This window comes from Arachis hypogaea, chromosome 8, assembly GCF_003086295.3.
Source record: "Arachis hypogaea cultivar Tifrunner chromosome 8, arahy.Tifrunner.gnm2.J5K5, whole genome shotgun sequence".
Taxonomy (NCBI): Eukaryota; Viridiplantae; Streptophyta; class Magnoliopsida; order Fabales; family Fabaceae; genus Arachis; species Arachis hypogaea.
The window spans coordinates 41,226,544-41,242,555 of record NC_092043.1 but is presented as its reverse complement, the minus strand read 5'-3'; the positions used below and the strand labels follow the sequence as shown (position 1 = coordinate 41,242,555).

At 36.4% G+C, this 16,012-nt stretch overlaps 1 protein-coding gene across 1 annotated transcript; it reads left to right on the top strand.

The window, feature by feature from the left end:
- The first annotated feature begins 7,426 nt into the window (after positions 1-7,426).
- On the top strand, positions 7,427-10,638 carry LOC112707509 (small ribosomal subunit protein uS8my). Its single transcript, XM_025759260.3, has 4 exons — positions 7,427-7,899; positions 9,547-9,689; positions 10,044-10,204; positions 10,318-10,638. The coding sequence occupies exons 2-4, from the start codon at positions 9,560-9,562 to the stop codon at positions 10,414-10,416; spliced, it is 390 nt and encodes a 129-aa protein (XP_025615045.1). The 5' UTR covers positions 7,427-7,899; positions 9,547-9,559; the 3' UTR covers positions 10,417-10,638.
- Positions 10,639-16,012: the final 5,374 nt, after the last annotated feature.

Genomic DNA, 16,012 nt, shown 5'->3' with positions numbered 1-16,012 from the left:
GTTGGGAGTGGAGTTGGATGGAGATTATTCATTCATTCACAACTCTAGTTAGATGTAGAATCCTAGAGAGAGAATCTCTCTATTCTCTCTAGGATTTAGGGTTTCTTCTTTTATTTTCTCCTTAGGTTTATGTTTCAATCTTATTTTAATTTGGTTTTCTCTTACTTTTATTTGTTCTAGCACTTTAGTTCACCAACTCCTCTTGTTAATTTCTTTAATTTTCAATTTTAGTTTATGAGTCCTTTTGCTACTCTCGATTTCCTTTCAATGAAATTTTATGTTTTCATGTCTCTTGATATTTGCCTTAATTACTATTATTGATTTCTTGTTTATGTTAGTCATAGCCTTTACTACTTCTTGCATTTTGTGATGTTTACTTTTATTGCATGCTATGTGTTTGATGAGATGTTTCTTTTAGCTATAGAGTAGATTTTTTTATTCTTGACTTAGGTTGGTAACTTGGGTGACCTTGAGTTACTAATGTTAAAGTGATTGATGATTGATGTCCATTGACACTAGCTTCCACTAATTCGATTAGTGAGTGGCTAGGACTTATTGATTGGGATTGATAAAGCTCATTTGACCTTCCTTCAATTGTTAGAGGGTGACTAAATGAGATTGATCCCTATAACTATTAACCCTTGCTAAGAACTTTTTACTATTTGAGTTTTCTTTACTCTCTCGCTATTTGTATTTCTTGTTCCTTATTTCAAAACCCCAAAAAGAAGTACATCATTACCAATAATAAACACACTTTCCTACAATTATTTGAGAGATGACCCGAAGTTTGAATACTTCGGTTTATTTTTATTGGAGTTTGTACTTGTGACAACCTAATTAAACGTTGACCGAGTAGTGGTAAAATATGCACAAACTCTAACTATAATGTAATCTATCATGCAAATGACTACCTACAAAAGGTAATTTATACTAACTAACAAAGAAAATTAAGATTTTGTGTTGGAAAAAGGGAGTAGTTATCCACGGAAGTCGGTCTCGATCTCCCCACACTTAAAGATTGCACCGTTCCCGGTGCATGCAAAGATGAGCAAGGTGGGTTAGGGTGGATGCTACAACTGACAAGCTTCCTTACAAAGGATTGTATGTAGGGACTTGGTTGTTACCCCATTTAGAAGTTTTTCTTTTCCCTTATTGGTGGCCAGTCTGAAAGGTGAGAAAAGACGGAAGATTAAGCCCAAAAATAAGGGTATCAAAGCAAATAGGATATAAGTGGGGGCTAATGCCGAATAAGAGTGAGATACTCAATTACATGGTAGCTACAACATGTAAGTGAAAAAGCAATAAAAGCGAATGGCATATCAACTAACACTTGATGAAAGAGTAAAGTCAAAGTATGAGTAAATGGCATGAAGAGCATTTGGGCATCAAGTTCAAACAAGAATTTACAAAAGCAAGATTAGTTATAAGCATGAGAGATTTCGATCACACCCTAACTCAATGATAATAAAGCACAAAAACAAGGTTAATGAGTTAGAAAGGATTAAATTACTAATCTTATGTGTGGGACAAAAATTGCAAATAGTAAGTAAGAAAGAGTGGGTCATGAAAGACAATATAAGTTCATATCAATGCACAAAGAATGCAGGTGTTATAAAAGATGAAGCATTGACCTAAGAATACATCACCGAACAATATCAAATAATACCAAGCAAGTCACGAAGCACCAAAATAGACCAAGAATTACTCAATAGTGGAGTGGGAAATTCAACACCAATGTTAAAATAACAACATGTGAAAGATGATAAAAATAGCTACAAAAACAAAGTAAAAATGCAATGAATAAAAGTATGCAAATGCAAGAGACAAAAGAAAATGAAAGATAGGAAAAAATTAGATTGAAACTTTGAAAAGAGGGAGAAGGGGAAGATAGAAAGGGGAGAAAAGAAATGGGAGGAGAGAAGAAGAAGAAAGGAAGAAAGAAAGAAGAAGAAATAGGAAAGAAATAAAGAAAGAAGAGACAGGGATGCGACGCAGATGCGTCGACCACGCGTACGCGTGGTGTGCAGTAGAAGGAATTGATGCATACGCGTCGTCCACGCGTACACATGGGGATAAAAAGCAGAAGGTGACGCGTATGCGTCGGTCACGCGTATGCGTCGGTCACGCATACGCGTGGTAACTTCGTGCTGGACGCATGAAACTTGCACAGTTTCATCACAACTCCCTGGTTTTTGTACTAGACATGGCAGCATTAAGATACGATAAGATACGACGCGTACACGTCAGCCACGCCCACGCGTGAATGGCCAAAAATTCAAATGACGCGTACACGTCAGCGAAGCGCATTACTACCCGCTTAACCCAGAGTGAGTGAAAGAACCACTACTACCGTTACTACCCAAAAGGGTGTTTAAAAGCTCAATCTGGTGCAAGTGGAATAATCCACTACTGCTGCTACTACCCAGGCGTCAAAATTACTGACCCGGAGCAAGCGGGACGAACCACAATCCTTGCTACTGCCCAGGTATCTCAAATATATATTCATTCAGTCTAAAACAATTATCGTTATTATCAAATCTCAAGCCTTGACCTGGAGCAAGCGGGACAAACCACCATCCTTGCTACTGCCCAAGTATCTCAAACATACATTCATTCATTCCTTCTCAGTTCAATCATCAATCATCATATCATTATGTATCATACATTTAGCCATCAATCATAGCATATATATATATATATATAATATCATAGCCCTTCCTTATTCATCATCATCCACTTTACCTCTTTCTTCACCAACAAGATATATTTTCCAACAGTCCCAATTATACTACACTACCCAAAATCTTTCTACCAGGCTTTAAATGAGGGTTATAAAGGTTATAAAAGCTTGAAAAATTGTTTAAAAACACAAAAAAATTCATATTACAGAAAAACAGGGACTGTGCGTACGCAGATCCCTGTCGTGCGTACGCACATGGCTAAAAATGGGCGGTCGTGTACACGACCCCCCTTGCTCGCGTACGCGAGTGTTCCAACCCGAACGGACTGCTCACGTCGCATGTGTCCCTCGCGTATGCATGCTTAGCAGAAATCTCAAAAAGCTACCAAGTCCAGAATTTCTGTTTTGCACACCAAACTTTGATCACGCATAACTTTCTCGTTTTAAAACATTTATTCTCCATTCTTTAAATGGTGTAAACCTCTCAAACCAAATTTTCTTTCAAGATAATTTTGATAAAATTTAGGGGTCTAAGGCCAAGTTATGCTCCACAAAAGTTGGCCAAAAATCAGAGTTTTCATAAAATTTGCAAACCTCAACTTTCAAAACATGCTAAATCCAAACCTTTCAAAAACCAACCTAAAACTTACCACAAAAGCTCCAAACCATCCTCAACAACATCATAACACCTCTCAAAACATCAATCCATAATTATAATCAGTTTGCTCAATAATTTCACACAAGACAACATCATCAACTTATATATATATCATCAAGCTCCACAAGATTACGTTATTTTACCAACAACAACATCAAGTCACCAAGCCTCAAAAATACCATCCAATTCCACCTCATTAACAATATACATTTCAATCCTATCTTATGGTCACTGGCCTAAATTTTCACGACACATTATATTTTAGAGACGAGAAACCGAAACCATACTTTGGCCGATTTTTCATTAATCCTATAACACCTCAAGCGTCCACCGTTAACAAATATCCACAGCCCCAAAGTTCGCTAAAGCTCCCAACTTTGCCAATTTGCCTCCAATATCACCAAATTGTCTCCAGGTACACAATTCAATCTAAATTTCATACAACAACACTATGATTACTTAAGGTTCACAAATTCAGTAATTTGACAAGGGTTAGGGTTGTCTGAACTTACCAACACAAAATTGGGACAAGATCCAGCAAGTCTACGAAGTCAATTCGGTCCTAAACAACAAAATTACACAATTTCTCAACACTAAATTAAATTTATTTTCGAAAATAAGGGTTAAGCTGCATGAAGTGAAAATGAAGCTGACCTATGAAATCTTTGGATGGGTCTTGTAGAGCTCATCGCGGTGAACGCGTGGCCATAAACAGTGTGGCGATCGGAGCTCCAAATTGAAAGTTATTGAGAATTGAAATTGGACAAGGGTTTTGGTATCTCCTTCCTTCCCCCCTTTTTCCTCTTGTGCAGTGTGAATGGCTTATGTGGGAGAAGAGAATGCTGAGTTTCATTTAAGTTAAATGAACTTGGGTTGGGCCTTAGGTCCAATACGGGCCCAGTTCGTTCGGTTGGTCTATTTGTCCCAATCTTGGGAAAAATTCTTTAAAATTAATGTCAAAATTCTTATTTTAATTAGTTCTACCTCACTAAACCATAAGATTCTATTTTCTAATTTATTTGATTAATAATTAATTTATTAGCTAATTATTCGCTAATTTCACGGGTTTTACAACCGGCCATTAGATCACTAGTTCAACCGGTGGGTTACTGATTCATCAGGTTAACCCAGTCATAACTAAAAAAAATTAAAGTATATAAATAAAATTAAAATAATGTCTTAAAATTTAAAATTAAACATAACTAATGATCTAAAAAAAGATAATAAATTAGTTTCTAGTACAACATATTTTTTCAATTTAAATAAACAAAGGCGAGTAAAAGATAACACAATTGGTAAATCAAGTCCAAGTGGTGATCTCAAAGTCGGTATCAATATCTTCATAGGACAAATTTGGAACTTGATCATCATTTCTCTCATTTTGATTTGCATCCATATCTTCCATAGCATTGTTACTCGGTCCATTATTATCTTGATCATCTTCCAAATTTAATTGATATACATTTGTATATTTTTCATAAATCAACATCAAGAATAATTCATAATAGCAACTCAATTAAAATAGTCAATTAATTAAGAAATATACCAAGATAATTTAAAGTTGGTTGAATTGACATATTTACCAAATCATGTCGTAGAGCATCAACCCTTTCACGAGTTAAAAATGGTGGTGAATCTTCCAATATCCAATCCGAATGGTCATCAAATGCATCAAGACAATTCAACAACAATTATAACTAAAATTTGCTCAGATTCACCAACAACAACTCTAAAAAACCAACATTCAACAAACAAAAAGAGCAGTAACAACTCTAAAATTTGCTCAAGTTCACCAAAATTAACATTGAACTAGAGAAAGAATAGCAACAACAACTCTAGAAACTATATAAAACAGCAAAATCACATTCAACAACCACCAGATTCACTAAAATCAACATTGAACTATAGAAAGAATAGGGTCAAAAACTGGAGCTTACCTGGTTGAGAAGATGACCACCACTACCACCACCACCCAAGGGAGCAGATGATGCTTCACTGGTTCCGACGAAGCGAACGCAGGGGCATGGTGAGAGACCCAGAGAGAGCGACGAGGTGAGAGGCCTAGAGACTGAGAGTGACGAACTGACGACTTACGAGGTGAGGGGAGAGACGAGAGAGTGATGAGGTGAGGTTGAGGGGTTGCCGACGCCGAGCTCGAGAGAGCAGAGAGACGAGGATGGATGGGGTTACGAGAGGGGGTGGTTGCACTCAGAGTCTCGATTAGTGGTTTAGGGTTCATTCAAAGAAGGGGTGGAGGTGGCTTGAAATGACACCGTTTTAGAAAAAAAATTAATAAACATGACCCGGACTGAGTTGGATTAACCGACCGGGTCACCGGGTTCACATAAAACCCGTCAGGTCGGGATCGGGTTTTACCGGGTCTGTTACATGGACGGTTCAATGAGTCTTTCAGCCCGGCCGGTTGATCGGGTTTCTAGTTGAACCAGCCAGGTCGAGTCGGGTCTGATAACTATAATTTAATTAAATCGGTTAAACCTCAGTCAGACCACTAAACCATTAAATCAGTCACCCTACCAATTCATTAATCAGTTCGGTTCTCGCAAAATTGGGAATAACAGTTAAACTAGTTAATCCTGTAAATTGATAAATCAGTTGGTTTAATGACCGATTTGCAGACGTGATTACACTCTGCTGTTAAAACTACCCCTTCTGTTAAAACCTCTAAATCCTAATCTGGTAACACATTTCCTACCCTTTCTTCTCCGCCGTGAGCGTCGTGTGTCTTCTCTTTGCTCCAGTGGATTCGTTAATCTTCTTTGCCGGCACAACAATTCCGTACGTCTTTTCCACCAGCGCAACCTTACTCCGTCCCGCTTCTCCCCCTAACTGTCCATTGCTTTTTTCTGAGTTTCTGATACACTTCCATTTTTTCTATTCTAATTTGCTCTGTTCAGATTGAATTCTGCCTCTCAGTCATTATATACCGAATGTTTTAATTATTCTCTTCCAATTGGTAATTGTATGAGTTATTATATTCTTCATTTTTCATTGTTTTAACTTCTGTTCTTATTAAAAAAATTTGCAATTGGTTATTTTTTGGTTTATTATATGATTCATGTGTTCATTGTTCCGTTCTTATGAAAAACAAAATTTACAATTGGTGATTGTATCATTGATGTTCTGATTGCTATTTTTTTTTTAAATTCTATTTTATTTGTTTTGTTCATTGTTTGGTTGCATTGTACGCGCCCTCGATCTCTGTCGCCTCTTTGCCTTTCCTCTGTGTTTGATTCTTTTTGTTTTAGGCTCTGTTATGTGTTTATTGTTCAACACTATTATTTTTTGACTCAGCTACATTAAAGCAATATTTTCTGTCTTTAACATGGTTCTGAAAACCGGACGAACTGACCAATCTGACTAGTTCAACCGCGAATCGACAACATTGACAATTCAGTCCGGTATGTAAAATTAGGGGTGTTCGCGGTGCAGTTTGGATTGGATGACTTTAAAATAAAAATCCGATCTGATCCGATCCAATCTCAAGCGGTTTGGATTGGATTGGATTTGCGGTTTTGTAAATTAAATACATATAACAAGTCTTAACATCAAATTTTAAATAATCATCAATGACATAATCAGTCTTAACAATATCTTAAAAAGCCAACGATAACATAACAATAAAAATAAAATTATAGGTTAGTTAAAATAAATAAATAAATAACATTTTGAATATAAAATATTTATTAAATAATAATAGATGAATAATAGAATAATGTATAATAAATTGAACATGTTATAAGTATAATTATAAATATAATAATAAAATAATAATATTATAGCACATTGTGCGGTTTGGATTTGATTGGATCGGTTATGAAAAGTAGATTCAAAATCTGATTCGATCCAGCGGTTTGAAAAAAACAAAATCCAATCAAATCTGAATTAGTGCAGTTTTAATCGGTTTTTGATTTGAATTGGATTGGATGAACGGTTTAATTTGGATCGGTTTGGATTTGAACACCCCTATATAAAACCGTTGATTAAAAAACCAATAAAAAATCGTTAAACCAGTCTAGAACCGGTCGGTCAGACCGAACAGAAACCCGGCTGGTCGACACAAAAACGGAAGCTCCTTCGTTTCTTTCCCCCTTTCTTCCTTTCTTTCTTTCATTCAGAAGGAAATTACAGAAACTCAGCCAAAAAACCCTAGCACTGTAAGCCTACACCACCGCCGCAAGGAGTGGCATACTGCCGCCGTCGGTCGCACTCAAAGTTCGCCGTCCGTCCATCTATCTATCTTCCCTCGTGCTCCAAGTCTTCAACCCCTGTTCGCTGTCACCGATCGCAGCTGCTTCCTCGAGCTCGGCGTCCGTCGTCTTTGTCTGCTCAGCCGCGCTTCCGCCGCCGTTTGTTTGCCGTCGTCTTCGTTCGCGTTCTTCGTCGTTCACGTTGGCTCGGCGTTCACGGTTCGCGTTCACTCGCCGGTCACCGTTCGAGTTCGCATTAGCGTTGGTCTGGAAGCCACGTTGCTCTGCTTCAAAATCTGCGACCAACCCGCGCGTTCCACCTAGCCGTAGAACTGCTCTCTTTTGTCGCTTTCGTGAGTTCCCTAAACCCGCCACCAGACAATACACTCACACAATACCAATACTCTGCCTCAAACTCTGCAACTTCTGATTTGTATTACAATAAGTAACTATTTGATTTTATAGTGGTTTGGATTTTTTTCATAGACTGAATTAAAGTATACAATAGTTATGTTCTCTTCTCTATCACATTGATATTAAGTTTTGAATTCTCTTATTTCGTTTTAATTTTACCGCACTCAACATGTTTGATGAAATGCTTTAACCATATTTCTGGTTGGTTTATAATTTCTAGCTTTTAGAATCTTAATAAGTTGATTGCATGTGAAATTAGAATAATTGGATCTTAGTAGTTACGAAATTTTAGCTGCACAAATAGCATCTTTGCAGAAAACATATTAGCATGATGATTCTACTTGCATTAGTATTCTTCTGGTAAATTTTAACTGTTATTGTGAACTTGTTAATTTGCTAATTGTTCTTGTGTTGTTGTTCTGTTGTTCTTCTGTCATTTTTAATTATTTTTTTGTTTTTGTTGTGATTTTCTGCTTTTGAACTTGTTGAGTTGATAATTTGCTAAATTGTTGGGCTGCTGTTGTTTTAATTTGCTAAATTGTTAAGTTGCTGCGATTTAATTTGTTGGATTTTCTATTTAGGTATTGTTCTTGTTTATTTGCTAAATTGTTGTTGTGTATTTATTTTGTCTTTGAGATTATTGCTGGATATTGGTGATCATTGATTTATTATATGCTTCATGTTTTCATTGTTTTGTTGATTGTTTGTTTTGTTTCAGAAATCAATTCTTTGTGATCAATGCTCAAACTCTGAATGTTGTTCTGCTGTTTTATGTTTTGTTTCAGAAATCAGTTTTTTGTGATCATTGCCCATACTCTGAATGTGGTTCTGTTTTGTTTTAAGGCTGTGTTTGGAAGAGGTGATTGATTTCTGAGTGTTGTTTTGTTTTTGTTTTAAGGCTGTGTGTTGTGTTCAATTTTCATTTTGTAAGAAATTTTTTGAAGTATATAAGTATTAAGAAGGAAGACTATTTCAACGGTATTACTCTGTTGATTCTGGTCTGCTACAAGCTTGAACATAGAATTTTAAGAGAGAAACCCTTTATTATTTCATCATTGGCCTATTTTTGGCATTGCATATCATTGTAGTTTGTTTATTCATAGAACTAGTTGTTTATGATCCCCTTTTGAAGTAAAAAAAAAATGCAGTAGAAGAGTGTTTAGAACCAGTTGCTTTATTCATTGAATTTTTGTAGAATCAGGTGTTTATTATAAAACGGTTTTCCGGTTGAACTATAGTTGAACTGGTTGAACTAATGAACTAGTGAACCAGTAACTAGAGCGGTTCAATGACCAATCCGGTTTTCAGAACCTTGGTCTTTAACTTGTGAGCTGTGATTCAATCCAGCCACTTTTAATGGATACTGTGCATTCTGCAGGCTGGGATAAATTATATGGGATGAGGTAGAAATTTTGATTGTTGGATCTCTCGTGTAGGATAGGGATGGTTGAGTCTTGAGTGTTGTTCAATAGAGTGCAATGCAGGGTTGGGTGGAGCGAGAATCTGGCCTTACCCGCCCCCCATTGATTTCCATGAATATGATGTATTGGAGTTGATAAAACCCATGCCTGCTTTTGTGTGTTCAGTTGAGAGAAGAAAATGGGAAGGAGGATACTGAATGATGCTTTGAGGAGTATGGTGAATGCAGAGAGGAGAGGGAAAGCTTCTGTGGAGCTCAAGCCGATCTCCACTGTCATCTCTTCCTTTCTCCAAATCATGAAAACTCGAGGTATATTTATCTTCCTTTTTACTCTTGCATGTGGTTTTCATTTATAGGGTTTTTGATTTTTCTTTCAAATTTATAATGGTATCGATCAAGGTTGGAACCTATTTAACCGAATGAGTAATTTAAATTTTAAATTTGTAATATTTGTTGAGTTTTGATTCCCATTATCCTCTTGTCTGATTAAGTACTAGCTTTTCGACTTGGATACTTTGCTAGTTTATTTGTTGTGATTAGGTTGATGTCGACTTGGACAATTCCTATGTGTGGGGTTTCCTTACCTAGTTCATTTTCATTGGTTCAAGGTCTCTAAGCAGTGCTTTCTCTTAAGTAGTGCTGATTCAATGTGACTCTTGATAGGCTATATCAAGAACTTCGAAGTTTATGATCCGCATAGAGTGGGCAGGATAACAGTTGAATTGCAAGGTAGGATTAATGATTGCAAGGCACTTACATATCGACAAGACATCAAGGCAAAGGATATTGAGGCCTACAGAATTCGCACTCTCCCAACGCATCAGGTTTGTTGATGCTTACTGAGTTACAGTTCATATGACGTTATAGAAAAATATCAGATGCTACCAAGTAAATAAAGGAATAGGATAATGATGCCGTTCTCGTTCTATCCATGCAGTGGGGTTATGTTGTGATTACGACTCCTGATGGTGTTTTGGATCATGAAGAGGCCATTAGAAGGAATGTGGGTGGACAGGTTCTTGGTTATTTTCACTAGAAGTGGTTACCATCTCATTTTGGCCTACTATTGGAGGAATTGAAATGAATTGGATGGCTGAATGTTGTATTCAACATGAGGTTTTATTGTCCTTTCTGTGATGGATTTAATGCCCTGTGGAAAATGATTCCTTTTTGTTTTCATTTAATTTTATGTTAATAATAAACTAGAAAAGTATTCCCGTTGTTTTTTAATCTACTTCAAATCCAGAGTTGCAACTAATGTAGTCCCAACTTTTCACACTGGGTTTTGTTTTGGTTTCCCCAAAGGATTGCAGTTTTGGACGAGAAGAATAGTCCAAGAAATTCTAGAAGTCATAGTATTGTTGGTGGCTTGGTGCATGAAAAAATGCGGTATCGTTATCGCCCCATTTGAGCCATTTAATATTTTTTTCCAAATTAGAATCTATTATTGCTTATCTTCAGTAAAATCCATATTCAACAACTTTTTCAACTCTTCTTTCAGTTTGTTTATCTCTTTATCTGTCTGCTTAAAAGTTCTACTACTCCATTTGTTTAAATCTTCCTTACAACTTATTATCTTGTGTTTCAATCTCTCCTATTTTTCTTCCTAGTTGCCTTGCTGATCCCAACTCCACTTGATAACTTTCTTGTATTCTTTATGGTCTTCCTAGTAGGCCTCATACCAAATTACTTTAGTACTTCTTCCTTTTGGTCTTAATACTGAATGCAGCGGACAATGGTCTGAATTGATGGCAGGAAGTGTTGTAAGTATTGCATTCCCCAAGCCTAGTTAGGCATGGCCCTGTCCAACCATTCTTTGGTCAGAAAATCACTTGGGTTGCTGGGCCAAGTAAACCTATCCCCCTCAAAGATCAATGTCCATCAGCTCATTTTGATTTACAAATTTTCTAAACTCCTCCAATTGTCTCTTGGTTTTGGTTGCAATCCCACTTTTTTTTTCTCCTGCTCCAAAATATCATTAAAGCCTCCTATAAAAATTTGGGGATCATTTATTTATAGGGTTTGTATAAACAGTTCCCTCCATTGAATGTTTCCTTTTCGTGATTTTGGATTCCCATACAGAAAATTGCACAACCATTCATTCCTATTGCTTTCTTTTATTTGAGTTCTAATATATTTATCAGACCAAACATAAACATTAATAATCAGATTTTTATTCGATAAAGGCAGAGACTACCAGACAAGTCCTGGGGTTCAACGCAAAAGTGTTTGTCAAAAGATAGCTCCCTTCTTAACTTTTCTATCTGACATTCCTTTGTCTTAGTCTCAATAAGAAATAAAATATCCAGCTTCAGCTTCCTACAGAGATTTAATCTCTGAGGCTGTTGTGGGGGCCGCTACTCTGCAACAGTTCTAACTAACTATACTCGTGGTGTAAGGTGGGACATGTGTTGGTCCACCTACAGTTCTAACTAACTATACTCGTGGTGTAAGGTGGGACATGTGTTGGTCCACCTCCTTAGCCTTAGTACTGTACTATGCTTACCTTTATTATTGTTGTCCAGTTTTCTTGTTTTTTTTTTTCTTTTCATTTTGATCTTCGCATCTCTTCCGATTTTTTTTTGTTTTTTTCCATTTCTTGTTTTTCCTCTTTTACTTTAGATGCATCTTGTATCATAAGCTGGTCACTATTCTCCCTTTTACGTTTAATGTTCAGCTTGTAGTGTAGCTTGTGTGCTAGCTCCATTGCCATATCTCCTCTCCCTTCCTTTGCCGCTCCGTGTTCACCATAAAAGTTGTAGCTTCCATTGCCATCTTTGTAAATTCGAGTCTCTTTTGCTATTGTCTTCTTTCCTTTTTCCCTTACCCTTTCAACATCTCCTTTCTTCTTCTCAAATTTCTCTTTTAAAAGCTCACCCTTTCAACATCTCCTTTCTTCTCAAATTTCTCTTTTAAAAGCTCCAACACGGTCTTGGTTTCGTCTTCTCCTTGGGCTTTCTCTTGTTATTTTTCTGTTCATTTTTATTTTTAATTTCCATTACCATTTATGGGTTCATTTTCATTGGACTGTTTGTACTTGGTCAGCTTGGTCCCCCACTTGTATTATTTGGGCTCTCTTCCATTGCTTTCTTTCCTTCCTATTCTAACCTTGTTTCCCCTATGTCAATTCTTCCCTTTAATGGATCAGGCTTATTTCCTCTAATTTTTTCTTTGCTTATCCTCAATATAACTTCTTTAATGATCTCTCCAGAAGCCTATATAACCCCATATGGCCTATGCCCTTGATCATGCAGCTGATTTTTTAGGATATTTTTTACTTGTTTTACTTTGTCCTCCCTTGCTTTTTTTCTAATCACCAGATTTTCAGCATTTTTCTCTCCATTGCTTCTGCTTTTTTCTCCTGAACTCCTACTTACTCCATTTTCTGCAAATTCCCATAGCTCTTTCACGCCCTTGTTTGCTGTTAATTTGTCACGTGCTTCCCATCCTTCCTCTGGTTCTTCCTTACTGTTCATCTGTTCCTCCTTCTTCCTTTGGGTTTCACACAGCCATCAATCTTTCCCTACTACATTCTTTCTTCCCATGCCAAATCCGCTCACAGTTTAAACAATATGCATTTTGTAGTCTTTCATAGTTGCAAAACACCTAGGTTTTAGGTAAATTATCCCTGTCCAATCAGATTCCTATGGAAAGCGATCAGTTGATATCCAACGCTACTCTTGCTCTGAGGAAGGTCCTTGCAAAATGTTGTCTCTTACTGAGTCCTCCACTTCCATTACTATCTCGATATTGTCTGTTATCAGCTTCGCTGTTATGCTGCTCATATAATCCAGTGGCACACCATGCATTTGCACCCAAAAATCTATGAATATGTGCTCTACTTCATATATTGACTCGTTCTATCTCTAAGTTGTAAGTTGATCAAATATCCCCTTATACTCCATGGTCCTCCCAATATTTTATTTCTTCCACCTTTAGGATTGCCCCATATTCCCATTAGTGTATTCTTGCAAGTTCTGAAACTAATTTCTTTGTCCGCAATGATCTTTCCAACTAAATTCATGAAGTCTAGTTGAAGTCATTTTGGTATTCTCTTTTGATTGTTATTGTTTTTCCTTCAGTAGGTTCACCTCCATAGTTTGCCATCGTTGTCGATATTCCCAGCGTGTGCCTGATTTACGTGGTATATAGGTAAGTTTATGCATTTTGAGCTAGTGAAAGTGTATTAATATATGGAGTCGTTGTGTCATGTGTGAATATGTTGTTTTGATCTCTCTTATTGAGCATATCCCCACGATTAGGTCCCCTCTAATTGAGATAAAAGAGCTCTCCAGTTGAAGAATACATTGCATGAACTCTTCATATCGTTATTTCTGCACAACATATCTCACTAACCATAATTAATTTTAAGAAATTACTTTATATATTATATTGTGGAATAGTATGATCATTTACTATTCTTTATTAGTAAATATTGTCAAATACACTGGTATAAGAAATTAGAAAAAAATGTATTCATCAATTTAAAAAATACTAATTTATTTTTTAATAGAATAAATTATATATTGAAAAAAATTGTTAGTTTCTTTTCATAATAAATAATACTCAACGATAGTGTTCTATTAATGTTACTAAGAAATATTAATTAATCTAATAATTTTTATAATGATGTACGCCTATAAGTTAAAAAACTTGAAAATATATCATAAAATGTAAAATTTTAACATGTAATAATGTTGATCCTATTGTTTTAACTTTAAGAATGAATACGATATCAACAAATACAACTGTTCTAAGTACATTTTAACAAAAATAAATCTCTATAAGTATTGTTATTAATAAAAAATTTTTACTTTAAAAACAAATATTTTTTTTTTCTTTTAGTATTTTCTAACTCAGCAAAATGAAGATTAATCCACAAGGTATTGATGCTCCATTTATTAACGCCGTTAGCCAATAGATTGCTATACATACAATATGGAATTCATACTCCTAATACTTGTTTAAATAAACGAGTGAAATAACTATTCAACTAATTCAAATTAATTAAGTAAAATACTAATTATTTTTAATTTTTTAAATTATAAAATATTTATAATAATACAAAAAACAACAACAAAGCCTTGTCCCACTAAGTGGGGTCGGCTACATGAATCAAACGACGTCATTGTGCTCTATCATGTATCATGTCTACAGAGAGACCGTTTACATGTAGATCTCGTTTGACCATCTTCCATCTCATCCACCCTCCTGACTGGATGTTCTATCGGTCTTCTTCTCACATGTCCAAACCACTTGAGACGCGATTCAACCATCTTTTCCACAATGGGTGCTACTCCAACTCTCTCCCTTATATCTTCATTCCTTATTTTATCCAATCGCGTATGACCACTCATCCATCTCAACATCTTCATCGCTGCCACACTCATCTTATGTTCGTACTCCCCTTTAGCCGCCCAACACTCCGTACCATACAGCATAGCCGGTCTTATAGCGGTGCGATAGAATTTACCTTTAAGTTTTAAAGGCACTTTTTTGTCGCATATAAAACCAGATGCACTCCGCCATTTTGACCAACCTGCTTGGATCCTATGATTTACATCATGTTCAATTTCTCCATTATCCTGTATGATGCACCCAAGATACTTAAAACTTTTAACTTTTTGTAGGATGTTTTCTCCAATCTTCACCTCTATATTAGGGTTTTCCCTTCTCAGACTGAACTTACATTCCATATATTCCGTCTTGCTACGGCTTATGCGCAGACCATACACTTCTAAAGCTTCTCTCCATAACTCCAACTTCTTATTTAGGTCTTCTCTTGACTCTCCCATAAGGACGATATCATCGGCAAAAAGCATGCACCATGGCACAGGCTCTTGGATGTGCTCTGTGAGTACTTCCAAGACTAATGTGAAAAGGTATGGACTTAAGGATGATCCCTGGTGTAATCCTATACCAATAGGAAATTCCTCTGTCGCACCACCTTGAGTCTTCACACTAGTTGTGGCCCCATCATACATGTCTTTAATTGCCCGAATATATGCGATCCTTACTCTCCTCTTTTCTAAAACCTTCCATAAGACCTCCCTTGGTACCCTATCATACGCTTTTTCCAAATCAATAAACACCATATGTAGATCCTTTTTATTACTACGATACCTCTCCATCATCCTTCTTAATAGGTATATCGCTTCAGTGGTAGATCTGCCTGGCATAAATCCAAATTGATTCTCTGTTACTTGTGTCTCTTTTCTCAACCTCCGTTCTATCACCCTTTCCCATAACTTCATAGTATGACTCATAAGCTTAATCCCTCTATAGTTTCCGCAACTTTGTATATCCCCCTTATTCTTGTAGATAGGTACCAAGGTGCTCTTTCTCCACTCATCAGGCATCTTCTTTGACCCTAAAATCTCATTAAAAAGCTTGGTTAACCAGTTGACACCTTTTTCTCCAAGACCCTTCCAAACCTCAATCGGGATATTATCAGGTCCTACTGCCCTGCCATTTTTCATCTGTTTTAGAGCTTCTTTTACCTTGAAGTCTCGAATCCTTCGATAGTAGTCAAAGTTTTGATCTTCTTCCCTTGTACATAATCGACCAAGGCTCGGAAGAGTCTTCTGTCCCTCATTAAATAACTCGTAGAAGTAGCTCTTCCACCTTTCATT